The 19,980-nt window shown below is 38.2% G+C and overlaps 1 protein-coding gene across 9 annotated transcripts in view; it reads right to left on the reverse strand.

Moving 5' to 3' along the window:
• The window catches only part of RPGRIP1L (RPGRIP1 like), a 122,978-nt gene that overhangs the window by 38,569 nt on the left and 64,429 nt on the right, over positions 1–19,980 (reverse strand). For all 9 annotated transcript variants that reach the window (XM_042918165.1, XM_042918166.1, XM_042918164.1 and 6 more), the window contains 2 exons: positions 8,806–8,989; positions 1,488–1,572 (listed from right to left, as the gene is read on the reverse strand). In XM_042918165.1, coding sequence (XP_042774099.1) covers positions 1,488–1,572; positions 8,806–8,989 — 269 coding nt within the window. The remainder of the gene's footprint in view (positions 1–1,487; positions 1,573–8,805; positions 8,990–19,980) is intronic.

Below are 19,980 nucleotides of genomic sequence, written 5' to 3' on the forward strand. Positions count from 1 at the left end.
TTTGGTTACAAGAAGGTCTTCTGAGGAAAGGCAGGTCTACATTTAAAGCAGAATCTGTCTTTTAAAAAATACACACTTTTGAGGAAACACAATCGCTCTCCCCGGCTGAGGGGTGCTACTAATAGGTTCTGACATTCCAGAAACAAAGTGAACACAGAGGTAGACAAGTGAGACGGAAAAGATCAGGAAGTCCAGCCCAGGGCTTGTCTGCGGGAACAGAGCTCAGTCCTGGTCAGTGATGACCCAGCTTGTTGACTGCAGAGAAGCAGATGTCATGGTCAGTGCTATGTAACCACTTGGGACCTGGGATAACCCTGGGAGACTGATGGTATGTGAGGGGCTTTGCGAGGGGGCTCTGCAAGAAGCTCAAGCAGACAAAGTAAATAGGTAAAGAATGATTATCAACCGCGCTGGGAAAAAACGGAGCTCCAGGCTAATTAACAGGGTTGTTTTTTTGTTTTGTTTTGTTTTGTTTTTTTTTAGCACCGCTTCAGAACTGAGATCCAAAGAATTGACATGTGTGTTTCAAGGAGTTAATGAAAAAGCTGCGATCACATCCTAAGAACTAAGAATTCCAGTCTCCTTTCTTAGAAGATCAAATGCTAGTTTGGAGGCTCTTTTGAAAAATAGAATGTCTTTAACATTCACTTCATGCCCTCTAGGAAAACAGAGAACTTGAGCCTCTTTCTAAGGTGGGCAGGGGTGAGTTCCGTTTCTGAGGCTGTGTCATCTGTGGACCACAAAGGCAAGGAGAAGAGGACAACAGAGAGATAAAGGGCCCACCCAGACCAAGGGAGGAGAGCCAGCAGAGGGGTTGATGGGCAGCACCTCACGTAACTCCTCAAACTGTACAACGTGGGAGCTCACGCAAAAGCAGGAAGTTAGTGACATCAGGGTGCTTCCTTCTTAAAAGGGTATCACTTCTCTCCCGAACCAGAATTGCAAAGTATTCTGTTCAAATTTGTAAAAACAAACAAACAAACAAACAAATAAATAAATAAATAAAATAAATAATAAAAATAATAAAATAATAAAGTAAAATAAATAAATAAAAATAATAAATAAAATAATAAATAAAAATAAAAAGACATTACAAAATAACATGAAGTGAATTAAACAATGATAGGAAGGTAAAATTAGTCTGAAAGGCTGATGAGCTATTCCAAATAATAATATTGATATTACTCCCACTTCCATTGAGGACATCGAACACTTATTGCCCACTGTGTTGTCAGGTTCTATTCCGGCCATCTCACTCATATGATCTCATTTAATCCTGACAACAACCCTATATGGTATTATTACCGCCATTTTACAGATGGAGAAGATATGAGGCACAGGATACTTATCCAAGGTCAGACAGCTAGTAGGGAGTGAAATCAGAGAAGTCAGGTTCTCTGATTCCTCGTACATTTTCTTTCGCCACGCCGTGCCACGGAGATCTACGTTTACAGAAGCCATGCGATAATTCAGAATGCTAAAGGTACCTTCTATTGGGCATCTCTTGTTTCAGTAGGATAGCTTTTAAGATGTCTCTCTTTGCTTGGTTGTTTTCTTTATCCACGTAGATCACTATACCAAAAAAAAAAAAAAAAAAAAATCCACAGGAGGAAGTCACTCAGGAATATGCCACATTAGTACCATTCTGTATTTGTATAAATAGCTGTTTTTCGAGACACAAGTCATGCCACCTCACTTGTATGCCTGGGAAAAGAAAGCGGCTCTGGAAACCAGAGTCAAATCCGAATAGTCATGTGATCTAATGTCATGTCACTGGCAGGTTTATGTGCACACTGTCAGAAAAGATACAAGCAACATCTAAGAGTGCCACATCGCTGTCACTGCCTGTTAATGGCACTGGCAGTCATGACAGTAAAAGCCAGCGGTCTTTATTGCTTTGTATTTGAGGGATTTACTGCATTTTCTTTCACCCAAGAAGCGAGTGATAATGATAATGTATGGCAGAGAGCTTGTCCTTTCTGACAGCCTCGGTAATTTAATCCTTCTCTCCTGCCACAACATGCAATAAAAGAGGCATCTAGCGTATTGGGTTGAGGAAATCCATAGGCTGACGCTTACTGGTGTTTGGGTGGGGGGTATGGGAGAGAAATGTGGAGGAAGGGAGAGAGGCTTTTTAGGGTAGGAAGTTTGTCTTTGGTTTTGAAAGGTGCATGTCGGCCTGCAGGGATGTGGCCAGACTTTACTTGGCTGAAATATGAGGGGAGATAGCTGATCTAAAGTCCCACCAGGAAGAAGGCAGTGAGCACTTGAACCTGTAAATAAGCGTCTGCAGTTTGGGAAAATGGCATCTCAGAGTGCGAACTCTCCAATTTTCAACCTGATTATTTTTTCTCAGCTCGGCAGCCTTTCAGCCATGCCTTAGCTTCTGAAGACATTTCTTTTTCACATGCCATTTTGGAGGTAAAGTCTCCCCTGTGACCAGCTCTCAATTTAGAGACTATCCTGATCAAAAGTACACAAAGGGTGAAAGATACCATGACAATTCCAAAGCCAGACTCCGCTGGGAAAGAACATATTTCATACTGAGAATGTTTCCCTGGACAATTTTAGTCCAATCTCAAAGTATGATGCTATCAGTTCATTTAGTCATTTGGCTCCGTTGACGTGCTGGGCACTGAGGCACACAGGGTGGGAGACACATAAGTGTCTGTGTAGGGGTGGGTTAAGGATTTAAGAGAAGTGAGAACCAAGGTCAAAGAGTGGCTCTTGGTTTACTGCTGTTTGCATAATGCAATATCAGTGAATGTGACTAATTATATAGGTTACGGAGATTTACGGGAATCAAAAAAGACAAAAGGTTCAGAGTATTTTGTGAGTCTAGTGCTTTGCTTACCAGTGCTAAAAAGGCTTGCTAATGGATAAGTACCACTAATGTTGGGAGACTGCACCTCATTTTGGCCACCAGTACACCAAGCCAAATGGGAACTTTTTTCCCCGAATGGGAATTTTTTGTTTTTGCTGTTAATCACCACCAATTCAAGAGACGGTTGAGCATATTTTTTTGACTTCAGAGTTCTAAAACTTAAAAGCCATAATGGTCTGCATAATTTGGGGGGTTTTTTGGTGATAATTTTTTGGATCATTTCCTCCCCCCCCATTTTATTGAGATATAATTGACTTTTAACATTGTACTAATCTTGTGTATAACATAATGATATATGTATATATTGAGAAATGATTTCCACAATAAGTTTAATTAATATCCATTACCTCCCTGAGTCACACATTCTTTTTTAACTTCTGATAAGAACATGTAAGATTGACTCTTGTAACTTTCAAATACACGACAGAGTCTTTTTTTTTTTTTTTTTTTTTTTTTTTTATTTTTGGGACAGAGAGAGACAGAGCATGAACGGGGGAGGGGCAGAGAGAGAGGGAGACACAGAATCGGAAACAGGCTCCAGGCTCCGAGCCATCAGCCCAGAGCCTGACGCGGGGCTCGAACTCACGGACCGCGAGATCGTGACCTGGCTGAAGTCGGACGCTTAACCGACTGCGCCACCCAGGCGCCCCTGACAGAGTCTTGTTAACTATAGTGGTCTATGTTGTTTGAAGATAAGGGTTATCTCAGTGATTAAGAAAAACGAAAAGGAATGGGTTCAGACTCCAGCATCTAGCTAGTCTTTCAATTCAACTAGGCCAGTTCTGATAAATCTCAGTAGTTGGAAAAAAATTTTTTTAATGTAGTACAATACACGTAACATGAAATTGATCATTTTAACCATTGTTGAGCATACGCTCAGTGGCATTAAGTCCATTCACACTACCATCCACCTCCAGAACGTTTTCATCATCCCAAACTGAATCTCTGTGCCAGTTAAATAGTAACTTGCCACCTCCCTCCTCCCCACTCCTTGGTAACCTCTATTCCACTTTCTGTCTCTATGAACTGGCCTGTTTTGGGTGCCTCTTACAAGTAGACCCATGCAATATTTGTCCTTTGGTATCTGGCTTATTTCACTTAGCATAAGTCTTTTTCAAGGTTCATCCATGGCATTTACCCAAATTTCATTCCTTTTTAAGACTAAATAATGTTGCATTGTGATATATAGATTTTCTTTACCCATTTGTCTGTTGATGGACATTTGAGTTATTTCCACCTTTCCACTATTGGGAATGATTCTGCTATGTATTCATCATAAATATTTGTCAGAGTCCTTGCTATCAATTCTTTTGGGTAGGTATCCAGAAGTTGAACTGCTGTACTACATGGCAATTTCTACATCTTAAAAACAAAACAAAACAAAACACCTTTACCATGGAAATTGGTGAAAACATGGTATAGCAGGGATACCCCTGCTTCTGCTCCATCCAGTTGGCCAGCACACTGTATTTCCTATTCTCTCAATGATAAAAATAGTGACAGCCATTATTTGTTGAGTGATGCTTATGTACTAGGTACTGCACTCAATACCTTTCTTATGTGTTAAGGACCATGCTGCCCCACATTTGACAGATGATTAAATAGACCCAGAGAAGTTAAGTAATTTGCTCAGGCTCACCTAGTTAGAAAGTGGCAGAACCCAGCAAAGTCTGCCTCCAGAGTCTGCCTTCTTAACCTCCACGCTATAACGTCCCCTTCTTCCATAGGAAGTCAAAACTTTTCCTGCTGTTTAAGCTGCAACCATGTCATTAGCACAGACTGCAGTGTGAGAGAGAATTCCGTACCTGTATCACGGGAGGCCATCTCATTCTCCTTGAACTCTCTCAGGAAAGGATATTGCTTAGGTTCAGCTGCTCCAGGGGCCTTCACTCTCTTGGGGTAAACAGCTTTTAAAATTCCTTTTCGAAAAAACTCAAGCTCTTTACCGATAAGCTTAGTTCTCTGAAGGTTTACCAAATGCGAAGTCCAGCTCTTCTGCTTGCACGAACAAGGCCTAGAAGGTGGGCATCTTAATCTAGCCCAGAGGTTCTTTGCCTTTTAATGTATGCCAGCATCCCCTGGAGGGCTGGTTAAAATGCACATTAATGAGCTCACCCTGAGTTTCTAATTCAGCAGGTCTGGGTTAGGGCCTGAGAATTTTTCTCTTCCCAGCTGCTGCTGCTGCTGCTGCTGATTGGGATGTCCCACACAGAGAACCACGGCTGCAGCTCAACATCCCTTTGCCAATGAACACTTCTGTGTTGAACACACGGGACATCGGAACACTGTGGCCACCTCTAGGTCATGGTCCCAAGGACATCCATGTGGTGTTATGGAACCAGATGGTTAAAAAAAAAAATCTACAGTTTCAAAACTTCAAATGTGTCTTTTAAAAAGCAATTCTGGGGCGCCTGGGTGGCTCAGTCGGTTAAGCGTCTGACTCTTGATTTTGGCTCAGGTCATGATCTCATGGGTCGTGAGTCTGAGCCCTGAGTTGGGCTCTGTGCCCAAGTGTGGAGCCTGCTTGGGATTCTCTCTCTCCCCCTTTCTCTACTCCTCCGCTGGTGCTCTCTCTCTCTCTCTCACTCAAAATAAAGTAAAAAAATAAAATAATCAATTCTGGTGATTTGAAAAATATCAGAACTCTCTAAAAATTAAGCTATTTTTGCCTTTAATTCTCATTAGAAGTCACATTTGTTTAAGACTTGCTAGATTTTCACATGAACTTATTGAAAGCATATGTCTCAAAAAGGTTCCAAATAGTAGTCTAAATATCTAAGCTGATCTTGAATTGTCTACCATTAAAAACTTATCCCTCACTTATGCAGGTTGGAAAGATCTTTATATTCTTATCAGTGTCATTGGCAGAAGAAATGCAGATGGCTTAATTACAAAGGGCTGATAACCTTGAATCTCAGAAAACTTTTTGTGTTGGCGTGTTATTCCCCTAATCCTCATCTTTGCCAAATTTCTCTTCCTATTAGTGACAGAATGTAAAGTCCGCATCATTTTCATCTTCTGAATTAAACTTTAAGTGTTCTAAAACATAGGCTGTTCAATGCTCACAGACTAAGGGCCCAGATCTGTAGAAGTCTCATAAAAACTTTGGACGATTTCATTAATCTTTTTTCTTCCCACTGTCAATTCCCTAGAAGGCTTTATTCAGCCCAGACAACATTCTTCAGACCTACCATCAATCTTATTTTTTCCAAACTATTTTCCTGCTTTGTCAGCATTCTCTGAGCAAAATTTTCAGGCCCAACAAAATACAAATGTTTTCTTCTTGCTACAAATGTTTAGCAAGTGAATTCAACCTTGATTCCCCACCCGCTCCCGCCAGCATTAGGAACCCTAAGAAGATCTATTTTTTGTGTAAGTGAACCTGGTATTAACACCTCTTAATCAAGACCGAATTGGGCTATAATCATGCGGATCACTAGACTAAACCTCTCATTTTATGTACCCAACTTAGGCCTCAGGATACAAATCCCTTTTGAAAAGATTCAAGCCATTATATAGGGTAAAAATCATTGTGAGGTTCAGTCCACCTCTCAACTGGTATGGCGTTCAAACAGAAGACAGCATGTACTAATTGTCCTTTAGATTTTCCATCTGAATTAAACAGTTTGGAAATAAAATTACTTTCATTAACATTTAATATGATTTGGGAGATGTAAGGCTGCATTATATTGACCTTTTACTTCAAGTCGCAAGTGAATGGCAAATCATTACAATAATTAGATGAGATAGTTACTTATTAACCAAGGATCCAAGGAGATTCTGCAATGAAGGTGACGCAAATATAATAATTTAAAAATAAACACTTTCAGTAGGTCATAATTGAGTGAAAAATAAAATAAAGCCTTCTACAAGGTTAATTTTCATGACTTCTCAGAATTTGCTGACGACCTAAGACTACAGTTTTTCAGATATAGATTAAAAAAAAAAACAGCATTATTTTGCTTGGAAGCACAAAGTACGGTCCTCTCCCCTCCCACCACGAAGGGATTTAAATATCCTTAAAATTTGTTTCAATCAACTTTGCAAATACTACATAGTTGAATCTCAATAGGTAGGAAGAGAAGCTGAAGAAAGATACAGTAAACACTTCTACTGAGTTCATTTCTAATAAATTATTGGTTCTCTTGTTGCTTTTGGAGGACTGATTTTTCATTAGAAACATAAGCAGCTCTTAAAATACCAATTAGATAGTAGGTGTATCTTGCAGTAAAAGGAAAAAATATACCTGAACCAATGCCAACCAACCAATGAAAACCCCGCAAAGCCCTAGGTTACTATGTGGGAACGATACAAAATTCAGGACACTTGAGGATGTGTTAACAGGTTGCATCCCCAGAATGATTTGCATTGCTTCTTAAGCAAATAAAAACAATCTGTTCTGCAGCAGGCCAAATTTCTCCATGTACAATGTCTAAAAAGCAATTTTGTTGTCAGTCCAACCAAACATTCTACTGCTGACCTTTAAGAAGAATAACACAAAAGCCAGAAGAGTTTGTCTCTTTTCTTGGGGGTATTTCCATTATAATTAGTTGTCTAAACAGTTCTCTCATTACTAATAATATTTGGTGTGTTTTACTTTTCTGACACTTTGCAGGTAAAATATCTCTAAGGAAGTTTGAGAAAATATTTTTGGAAATGTTTCTGTTATATCAAGTCAACGAAAGGAAGGAGGAATCAGATTCTTGTCCTGACTATATTATTTGCTTCCTAAGTGATTTCTCAACCTATCTGTCATTATAGAATTATAGAATTTGAGCTGGAAGAGATCTAAGAGGGTGCCTTATTCAATAGATAAGAAAAAAGGATCCCCTGAAATTTAAATAGCTTGCCCAAGTTCACGTAACTAGTAAGAACTGTGGATCCAGGGAAGACTAGAACAGACCTTGGGATGCTCATGGTTACTGTCTCAAGCAATGACCACATTTCTAAAAATAGGTGTGTGCACATGCGTACATACACATAGAAGTAACCACGGCCATCTGTATTTTTACCGCATGACCAGTAGCTGATATACATACGATCAACAGCATTATTACACATGTTGATTAAAATACAATTTATGAAACTGGGGAGTAAAAATATTAGTGTTCAATTAGCATAAGATGGCCTGTTTTTGCTAAAGATAATGCAACACTCCATCTTTATGGTTTGTTTGTTTAAATATAGGGCTTTAGAACTTCATAAGCAGTTTTATCATAGGGTCATGTCAGCTTGATATGATATTTTTACTCCTCATTAATTATATACTGATATATACGATTCTCTAAAACATCTTAAAGTCAGCTGATCTAAGAATTTACAGGGTACCAGGCGGGTCTGACTTAGATGGCAACCAGCTGATAGGTAAAGCCCTAAAAGAGACAACCTGCCTGCAGCTTTCAATGCATGTGTGGACTAAAACATGAAAACGTATTCTAAGAATTTAGGTCACTCAATTAAAATCCTGAACATATAGACACTGGGAGACAGGTGTATATATATATATATATATTGTAAAAACATCTATGTGAGGACATTGATCAGAAAAGTAGAAAAAATTAGGCCACAGAATTGTTTGGATCATGATTAACAAGATAGTAGTTTTTTTATTCCCCTCGAAACATTATACGTTTTGATTCAATTGTAGACCCACGTGTGACATTTTTCTTTTGATTCTGTGATATAGCGGGAACACCTAGAGAGGTTGTTTTCCTACCATTTTTGTTTTCTCTTAACTTTAGTGTTACTTCAAATTGAATTCTTAATCCTGATGCTACCGACCTGACTTGTATTAATCTATTCTGATGAGACTTCCATGACTTTGTGTGAACATTAGAGAATCATACTTTGTCCTTGTTCCTACAGCTACCTTCACCGTAAGACAAAAACAAAAGTCTGTATTATAAATGAACCATACATACCATTGCTATAGTTATAGTAGACCCACTGCCCACTCTTGGGTTTTGGAAGTGACACAGGTGTCTCTTCAGCAGGAAGACTGTAGAATCTGCATTCAACGAACAGCCGTTGGATAGTGTCATCTTCAGTTACTCGAGAATCATTAAGGCTTAGAGCTATGATCTCAATCCGAATTTTTTCTGATGGCTGTTTCAAGAGCAGAAACAAAAAACAACAAAGAAACATAAAACAAATGAGCAGAAACCCATTTCCTCTTTTTCACTATCAATTTTAAATAAAACATGAAGGCCAATGGGTTTCTTTTTTGGAACACATTGTACACGACTGTGTAGTTACACATGATAGATTATTCACGACAGAGAGAGAGAGAATGAGATTCTAATGCCCCAGGGTTTGAAGTTAACGGTGTCATGGCAATAGTCTCCTGATTTACATTTGAGGCTATAAATACCCCACTAGGAGTCTATCAGGGCCGAAGATTATGAGATCTTCATCTCCGATTGCTTTCAGAATGACAAGTATCACTTGGCCTTGTTTCAAACTATGTAATGAAGTACATGTTTATCACTGCTTTTATTTAATCTATTGTACCTGAGAAAGTTTCAGTTATTTAGAGATCAAAGCCTGTTGAATACTTCATAGCGATTATGCTAGTATACGTTGCTATATGAATCCATATTAACTAGAGCAGAAACTATAGTCCATTTTCTTATATATTCTGCCACAACATATTTCATTCAATAAGTAATGTTTTCAAACGAGAAAAACAAACTGTCTACCTAATTTAACACAGGTTTCCTTGTGATTTATTTTTTTTACCTCATTTTTACAGATTTAATAATTACAAATAACAGTTTTACTGGGTAATTTTCATTTCAATCCTTACTTAATACATTTTGGTGTCACAGACATTATTATACAAGCCATATATGTTTCCTTGAGTGATGACTTAAAACAAACAACAGTCTATGACTTAAAAATTAGATCACACCAAGGTAACTCCTCCCTTAGAACTGTAAAATTTTTTACAATTTTAAATTTATACTTCATTCCCTTTTACTAAACCCCTCTTTACTAAATTCAGAAGCACGCTAGAAAATCCTGAAACCAGGACCTGTCTATATGGCCAACTTTTTAGGAACTCATTGTCAAACATAAATCAGTTGTGCAAATTCACCATAGTGACTACTTAGATGTTTCAAAGCATATAATATAATTAATCAAACTGAAAAGCATAACTATCCTATTGTAAAAATATCCCCATAAAGAACAATTTCTATTGCTGTCAAACCCCCTCAATATTTGATGAAGTAATTTTGCCCCATTCTTTCAAAAGACATTTTCTTTTATTATGTATTCTAAGACACTTTAACTAAAAACCCAAATCTGAATATTTCAATAAGGTTATTTTATTATTCAGTAGATTCATGGAAATTTTACTAGGATGACAGAGAAAATTCCACACCATTCTGTCTCCACTAATACAGGTACAAGGCTGCAGCTGGCAATATTACTAGGATTAGCATAGTATGATGAAATATTTAAAGGAAAATTTTTTCTAAAACCTAATAAATCAAATGACTGCCAAATGTCATTAAAGTGATGGTCTTTGACTTGAATATGCTTTTCATATTCAAATTTGAAAAGAAAGAGATGGAAGCCTGGAAAGGTTACTCGGTTTCAACTAATAACCTCGAGCCCTCTCCGTTCACGTGCATAAAAAATGAAGTTGGCTCTATTGTCTAACCTCACTTCAGAAAAGCCCTTCTCTGCTTGCTGAAGACTAACATGGGAAAGAAAATATTTTAAGTGATATTATTTTTTCCTTAAAATGCATCGTGGTTGTCAGAATACCACATGCGCACACACATTTTATAATTCTGGTTCAAATGGAGCACCGTGCATAATTAAGTCTTTTTACATGCCTTGTAATTTGAAAAACTCAGAATTGTTATAACAATAACATCTTATAAAATATTCCTGCCTCGGCACAAAAGAATTAAAGGAAAATAGCCACCGAGAGGCAAAATGGTTACCTCTACGTTGTGCAGAGAAGAATTTAAAGTTGTTTAGCACAGAACCCAATGAAGAGACAAATGAACTTATAAATAGCAGGGGAATCAAATTTATTTAACCGGTTATTTTATTAATAATATATTAAGTGTACAATCCCCATATAAAAACTTGCATTACTGTAAGGACAAATTTAAGTTATCAAATAAGACTATATACAAAAATAGAATTCTAAATGAAAGTAGATTACAGCCAAAGAAACAAGCAAAAACATCAATACCAAACAAACCAAAAGAAAACCCATCATATTCAAATAAATTTAAAAGAGCTTTAAAATTCCTTACATGGCATCATCTCCTTTCTGGTCCAGTTTTTTATTGTTATTCCCCCTTGAGCCTCATTACCTCTATCCCATGTCCCTTAAATTTTCTAATATTATGTATAGAAGTTATTAGTTACCATTTCTTTGTTTTTTTTTTTTTTTTTAATATGTATTTATTTTTGGGATAGCGCAAGCGGGGGAGGGGCAGAAAGAGGGGGACAGAGGATCTGAAGCGGGCTGTGCGTTGACAGGCTGACAGGAGCGAGCCCGATGTGGGGCTCAAACTTACGAATGGTGAGATTTGAATAACTTGAGCCGAAGTCGGACACTCAACCAACTGAGCCACCCAGGTGCCCCTTTTGTCTTTTTAAAAAATGTTTACTTATTTTGAGAGAGAGAGGAGACAGCAAGTGGGGGAGAGGCAAAGAGGGAGGGAGAGAAAGAGTCTGTGTGGCTCGATTCCTTGAACTGTGAGATAGTGACCTGAGCCGAAATCAAGAGTTGGGTGCTTAACAGATTGAGCCAGCCAGGCGCCCCATCTTTGTTCTTTTTATGCTACATAAATCAACTTAAAATAAATTAGAAGACGGATAAGTTCCAAATAGTATATATCCAGGGAAGCATGCTCTGTCTGAATAAAGAATTTTCTAAACATTATACCTTTTGGCTACTGGGGCTAGCCAATTTATTTTTCAACATTGGAACAATTCTGGTTGTGTTTTTGCCTCTGTGAATCAAAAGTTCAACTAGATTGTAAATAAAGATTTTGAAGATTAAGAAGTATATCAGCTGTCTGATGGTTCAGTCAGACAACTTCGTGTCAGAAATGAACTCATACCCTCTCCCCTGATCCCATTCATCCTCCGATATTTCCCATCTCAGGTGACATCACCAGCCACCTGGCCACCCTACAGCCAGGAGACCTCGGAGCCACGGTTGCCATTTTCATTTTTCATACCCACCACATCCTGGAGATCACCCATCCCTATTCATTCCACTTCCTGAACACAATGATTCATCAGATTATTGAAAGCTTGTGTTTCAACATTGTATCAGCTATTGGGGATAAAAAGACAAAACAGGATGTGGCTTCTCTTTTCATTTTTATCTCTAGAGAAATTTGTTTAGGTTCTCATCTGATCTGGGGGAAGGACCCACTCAACAGCTGCCTAGTGTTAGCATGCAGTCTGACGGAGTAACAAGGGAGAAATGAGAAGAAATCATGAAAGAGAGCTGGTCGGCAAAACTGGACGCAGATGGACGGTACCAGCCTATAAACTCAGGGATGCAGGGACTCGAGCTACCCTGCTTATGACATCACTGCTGTTGGCATGCAGCACACACTCAGAAACGAAGGGATCTACTCTCACGGCTAGAAGAGAGGCGAGGCACTCCTGCCCCTAATCCCTGGTCTGGAGTCTCAGCTGCTCTTCTTGTGGCTGAATTCTCTCCCTAAAAACAAATCAGGTATCACCCTTTCTGCTTGAAAGCCTGTTAACTTACACTCTAGCCATTTTCTGGGACCAGTGGTGTGCTGTTTATATAGCTCAGGTTTTTTGTATCTGAAATCTTCTCCACCAGACAAAATTCTACTTATTTTATGTCCTGGGCCACACATGCTGTCCTTTTAGGATAGCATTTCTACTCTCCAAGGGTGAGCTGGTTCCTCCTCTGGGTCCTTACTATACTTTCTAGTCACGTTATACTTAATGGATTTTTTTTTTTTTTTTTTTTTTTGCCTATCTGCTTCTCTGTAGACTGTGAGCTCCTGGAGGCCAGAGCCTTGTCTTATTAATCTTCTGCTATTTAACATCCTATCTGGCACACAGTAGGCTCTCAATAAATACTTAAAGATATGGAGTCAAGGGAGGCTGAATATTTTTTATATATTCAGAATATCTTTTGTATATTGCCAGTAAAAGGTGTAGCTGCATTTTTTCTTTTTTTTAGGTTTTCTTTTTTAACAAATATTTGTCTCCCGTGTTTTGGTAAGTTGGTTATTACTAACTGTTGAAAAATATATAGAAATCTTGCTGTTTAAGGTTTCAGTTAAATAAGAGTATTTCAAAGACAGGTCAATATTGTGGAACTGAGATGGGAGGTTACTATTTTTTGAACTTTTCCGATTTTTCATAATAAAACAATGAAAAGTTCCACTAGGAGACTTGCAAGGGATAACCATACACTGATTCAAACAAGTCTTTGCAGTCAGATGCATCATAATGTCTGTTTAGGATCTCTAGAACAAGACAATTGTACTTCTGTAGGGTATTGGTAGCCTTCACATGTAGTAAGTTGGCCACATGGTATAGGCTTTAGGCTTTTCCTGTCTTCTATTCTGTATGTGTGAACGTTTGTTACTAAGTATGATGTTACTTTTGTCTTGTTCACCAAGTGCCCTATTTACATCTCTAGTTAGCAAGATGTTGATGTTAGCATATAAAAAAAAGCATTTAAAAGTCGACTGTGGTGAACAGAAGTAACAGAAGTCACTCAAGTAAGAACTTATTTTTACTTGCCTGTATAGATGGACACACCATACTGTGTGATTGAATGATCTAGAAATGTGATGACAGCTTGTATTACTCGCAGAGAAAAAAAGTTAAAAGTTCTCATGATTTTGGCTCAATTCCACCATTGCTTCCTGACTGATGCTAATTCACTTTTTAGGCCATATTTTTCTACAGTATTTACTTAAGCTTTTATTGGCATGCTTAAATTTTTTATGTTTTACTTCAGAGGATCATGCTGAATTCTTCCTCTGGTTTCAAGCATCAGAGCAGTCACATTGGAGTTGAATTGTTAGGCTTCTAAAAACTAATTATACTTGACAGTCCTTAAACATCGTATCCCTTAACTGAGGATGGCCTATGATAAAAGTTTTCAACTTGGTTTAGTCCATTAGATTTAACTCTAACTCTGGTGAGATTACATGTGAGTTTTATTTCATTCTAAATTTCTACAGTGAATGAGCATTTCCGTAACTTTAAAAATGATAAAGTATAGAAAATAATTTGGCATATTCAAGTATTCAACGTCTAAAACAGATGTTACCATTTTGCTGTATCTGATTCAAACTTTTTTTGTTATTACTGTTGAAGAAATGAAACATTTCAGTTAGATACAGGTAAAGCCCCCACCTCCTAGTTCCTTTCTTTCCTTTCTCATCCCCCCATAGGTAACCACTATTCTTAAGTTGGCATGTATCACTCCCAAACACGCTTTTATATTTTCTACAACATAGGTATATATCCATAAACGACACAGAGTATTTTTCTGTTTTTAGGCTTTATATCAGTGGTATCAGCCTCTATTAATCATTTTGCAACTTGTGTTTTTTTTCACTGAATGCTATATATTTTTAGATTTATTCATGTTTATAATTAAAATCCAATTCCTATATATTAACTGTTATATAGAATTCCATTTATATTGCATATATAATCTATAGTCCACTTATTTCTTTACTGATGAACAATCCAGGTGTCCACAGTTTTTTGCTATTACAAACAATGTTGCATTCCTTTATGTTTTCTTGTGTATGTGAATGATTCTCTTAGAAGAATTGCTAAGGGATAGATGTGAGAAATTCAAATTACTCCCCAAATGGTTACATGAATTTACATGGGTATTACATTTATCACCATAAAAATGTGTTACATACGTATGTGTGTATGTGTGTAAATAAATATAAACAAAGCCTACCTATAGGAGTAGGCAGAACTTGGTACTATATAGCAAACTGATAAGATATAAAATGGACATGGAAGGTTATAATCTATGTCTATGCCCTTTAAGAGAAAAATTTTAATTGGGGTGAGTTCTAAAAAAAGCTCACCATTGGTATTGACAGAGCCATAGGTAAACAGGGTAGGAATGCACACTGATTAAAAGTGATTCTTACAACTTCCTTCTTCAGGCTGGGGGTGGGCAGAGTCATCTCAAAAAAAAAAAAAAGTCCTCCCAGGGGAGCCTGGGGGGCTCAGTCAGTTAAGCAACCAACTCTTGGTTTCGGCTCAGGTCACGATCTCACGGTTTGTGAGTCTGAGCCCCACATTGGGCTCTGCACTGACAGTGTGGAGTCTACTTGGGATTTTCTCTCTCCCTCCCTCTCTGCCCCTGCTTGTGCTCTCTCTCTCTCTCTGAAAATAAATAAATAAACTTAAAAAAAAAAAAGTCCTCTCAACTCACACTAGGCTCTAAAACTTCCCCTTATTAGGAATCATATCCATTCTTCATACATGTTTTGATGGAAAATATTTGGTTTCTTAAAAGCTCTTTGGGAGAAAGAAGAGTAAAGAGAAACTCAAACTGTCAAGACAATAATGTTTTTAACAAACAAAAGCAAAAAAAAACCCCAGCTTTCATCAGTGGCAGTAACTTATCTTTTCTCATGTGTTCTGTGAAAGACCCATATTAAACAATTAATGTAAATACCGAAACTTCAGTGATGGAGATCAAAATGGTGCTAGAGTTAAGAGGGCTTATTTTTAGAATACTGTCATGGTCTCCCTTATACACCATGAAAATTACTGCATCTATAATGGTCAGCAAATTACAGAAGCTTGTTACCACATGTTCTAAAGCAATGGTTGGAATATTTTTTCCTGTCCTAATACACCTGAGGGATATGACACATTTCCATCATTAACTGTGGCTTACTATGGCAATAATGTGAAGGAAGGAGAGAATTTTAAAAATTACCCTCAATTTCAGGTGATTTTGATATGGTATTCCACTTTCACCATCATTGAAAACAGATGTTATAGTACAGTGGTTCTCAATTTTGGCTGCACATTAGTATCACCCGGGGAGCTTTAAACAAAATTCGGATTTAGCTGATCCGGATGGAGCCAGGCCCTGGCATTTAAAAATGCTCTCTAGGTGATCTGAGTGTGCAGTCATGGTGAGAAGTACCACTTTTCCCTAAAGTTGTTCTTAAACTCTTAGCATGCCCCAGAATGACCTGAAAGGCTCAATAACACACGGATTGCTGGGCCTCCGTCTCTGAATTTCTCATTCATGAGGTGTGGGGTGGGGCCCAAGAATTTGCATCCTCACAGTTTCTGAGGTGACGCTGACGCTGCTGGTCTGGGGACCACATTTTGAGAATCACTGCTCTGAACCAAGAAAGATTCAACGTATATTTTTGTTGTCCCTTTCTAAGATATTTACAAAAAAGCTTCTATGATATTCATATGAAACTGTTCTCTAGTTATTATTTAACATTTTAGTACAGACTTAGCTTACAAATTATTTCCTTTCTAGAAGGAGTCTATACTCATCATTAAACATAATCCAACAACAGGGGCACCAGGTTAAACGCCTGACTCTTGATTTCGGCTCAGGTCATGATCATGGTTTGTGGGTTCGAGCCCACGTTGGCTCCGTGCTGATGGTGTGCGGGCCCGCTTGGGATTCTCTTTTTCCCTTTCTCTCTGCCTCTCCCCTGCTCACTCTCTTTCTCAAAATAAATAAATATACTTAAAAAAAATAAGCCAACAATATAAATCCCAAAAGTAAAATATAAAAGTTCCTTGTTTTCGGCAATTTTTTGCCAAAGGGGTTGGCAATTACTTTTTGTATAATTTTTGCACCACAGGCCATATGGTCTCTGTTGCAAACACTCAACTCTGCTCTTCTAGAGTGAAAGCAGTATAGACAATAGGTAAATGATGGGTGTAGCTGTGTTTCAGTGAAACTTTATTTACAAAAACAGGTAGAGAGAGGGCTGGGATTGACACATTGGCCATAGTTTGCTGACCCCTGCCCTGACCATGTCCCAGAGATACTCACTGCTAATGGTGTTTGGACTATATATTTCTAGACATTTTCTTTGTTTACATAAACCTAAATGTTGTGTCTGTATGCTCATATAAAAATGTGTACGTATGTGTATATAAATATTCCTCTTTCTTGGCTTCTTTGTAATGGAATTTTCAGTGAGGTGTAATTTCTTCACCATTGGTTTGGCAAAGGTGTGATGTGAGGAAGCAGGAATTTTTAGACGTTGTTATTGTAACCAGAAATGTTTGCATTAGCAAAAACTGAAAGAAACCTGAGGCTCCATGGGACACTCAACCAACTGAGACACCTAGATGCCCTCACCTAAAGGTCCTTCAAAAGGGGCTTATTTAAATAAATATGGTATGGCTATGCATTGCAGTATTATGCATCTGTTAAAAGAAATGGGAATATACTACTATGGAAAGATGTCCATAGTATATTAGTAAGAGATAATTAAGTTGCAAAACATAAAAAATAGTTTTGGAAGACTCTACCAGCAGAGTAATTCAACATTTCTGGTTTCACCTAAAATATATTTTGAAACGTATTCTATCTAGCTGAAGCATCCATATGTAAAACAGCGGGAGGGGCTTATTTTACACATTGACAGGATATCATGTTTGATTCTGAAATCATTTAATAAGTTTTTTAAAGTTTACTCATGTATTTTGAGCACGGGTGCGTGTGCGGGGAAAGGGCAGACAGAGAAGGAGAGAGAGAGAGAATCCCAAGCAGGCTCCAAACTATCAGCTCAGAGCCCGACTCAGGCCTTGAGCCCGTGAACCATGAGATCATGACCTGAGCTGCAACCAAGAGTCAGACATTTAACTGACTAAGCCACCCAGGTGCCCCGACTTAATACTTTCTATTTTTATTCATTTTTAATTTTTTTTAACGTTTATTTTGAGACAGAGAGACATACACACACGAGCAGTGAGATCATCACCTGAGCCGAAGTTGGATGCTTAACCTAATGAGCCACCCAGGTGCCCCCTGATTTAATACTTTTTAATACATGAATTCTAAAAGTAGTGAGTTGCTTTATGCATTTTGCCTTTCAAATCTTTAAAGCATATTTTGCTGAACATCATTATTGCAGTCACCTGGGAATGCCAGCTCATATTGTTCAAGAGGACCTGGTTTCCAGGTGGAATTGCAATTTCGCCCAATTGAATATGGCAGTTTTTACAAAACTGCCATTAGTAGAAACAGAGAAAGAGAACGATGTAAATACGCAATGCACAGAAGAGTCCGTTGCTCTTTCAGAGTGTGACTTCCCATTCTTACCTGTGGGCGCACTTTAAGAAATCTGTGAATTGATGGCCATACATTTCGTAGTGAAAATGGAAAGCTGCATTGCTTAAAAGATAAAACTAGAAACACTGTGAAAGGAGGATTGTTAATTCTTTTTTTTAGTGTCATGGCAGATGCAAATTTTTGGTTTTGATGTCTATTTTAAGGACCTAAAACAAGGCTTTTAATCAATGTATTATACATCAAATTGATACTGTTAACTTCTGATTATTCAAATTAATAAAATATTCATAGAGAAATGTCCAAAGTTTTACATTTCTCAGACTCCCCCCACCCCACTTAATTATCATGCCTAGAAGCTTTTTAGTAAAAGAATCAGTCGTCAGGCTGACGGAATCTGACAGGCCAGCAAGGCCCAATTACACTGGTGCTCTGTGGCCCTTTGATGTCCTGGAAACGAAGAGCGATAGGGGCAAATTGGGTAGCACATTATGTTAATGACTTGATTTAATCCAGCCACTAAACTTTATGTAGCCTGTTAAAAAAGATGCTAACACTAATTATGCCACTTTGGAAAGAAAAGGAGGGGACAAGCATTTCACTCTGACAAAGTGAAGCTCATAAATGTTGTAAATGAAATGAAACAAAATGAAGTAATCTATGATTAATTATACATCACAGACATAAGAAAAGAGGAAGAACCAAGTAATATGTCTAAGTCCTGGGAAATCTGTTAGATTCCTTTTAAGGATCAACATTTCTAAGAAATAACTGTGAGCTGAGAGATTCTGAAACACGCAAGGAGGAAACTGGGTGATCTTCAAGTGCTTATACAGTGTAGCAGGTAATTCAGATTCACAGTGTAATTGGCATAAATGATACTTATCTAGGATACTACTTTAGTCTCAATTCTGTGACATGAGAGGGTAGAGGCAATTGGTTAAAAAAATCTCATCAAATGGGGGGAACCAGAGTAGGGTTCTCTAATTACTTTTTAATTAGTCTCTGTGCCTCTCTTCTTTTAAAATTGAATTCAAGAGTGTAAACTCCCTAAGAGCAAGAGGATTATTTCTCTTATTCACTGCTATATTCTCATGGCCTAGAACAAAACTTGGAATGCAGCAAATACTCCCCAAATATCTGTTTAATGAGTGAGTGATCTTCCCCCTCCCTTAAAAGCCCTTATTGGCCGCTCACAGAACTTTAGGATAGACTTCAGCCTCCTTCGATGATACACGAGAGGCCTCAACGCTGAGGACATGTCTACCTTTTCAGCATATTCTCCCGGGGCCCTGTAGGTGTGCCATAGATGTAGTCCATCCTAAAACCATTCTGAATTTCCAGAACAAGTTATGCTCCACATTCTAATTTTTATGCTATCATTCCTCTGTCCTGAAATGACCCCTCTATGGCTCTCACTAACTCCTCATCACCCTCAACACTTGGCTCAAGCTTCACTGACTTTTGGAAGTCATCCTTGATGAGGGTCCCTCATGCTGTTGGGTACCTGCTTGAATGCTCCTATAGCAGCACCCTGTGCATTCTGTTCCCTAGCTCCGACCACCTTACGTTGTGACTGTGTTTGCTTGCAGACTGTGACTTCTTTGAGGCCAGGGATTGCTTCTTTTCTGACACAGAGTAGATGCTAAGGAATATAGGAGTGTTGTGATAATTAAAGGACATGTTACGCAGGATGTGCTGAGGTCAGAAGCACCATTCAAGTCGTCCTTTCCTTCTGATGAAAGCCATGTGTCACTGTCCTGAAAGTGCTACCTGAAGCAGTTCTTAAGGAAGATGTACA

This window comes from Panthera leo, chromosome E2, assembly GCF_018350215.1.
Source record: "Panthera leo isolate Ple1 chromosome E2, P.leo_Ple1_pat1.1, whole genome shotgun sequence".
Lineage (NCBI taxonomy): Eukaryota > Metazoa > Chordata > Mammalia > Carnivora > Felidae > Panthera > Panthera leo.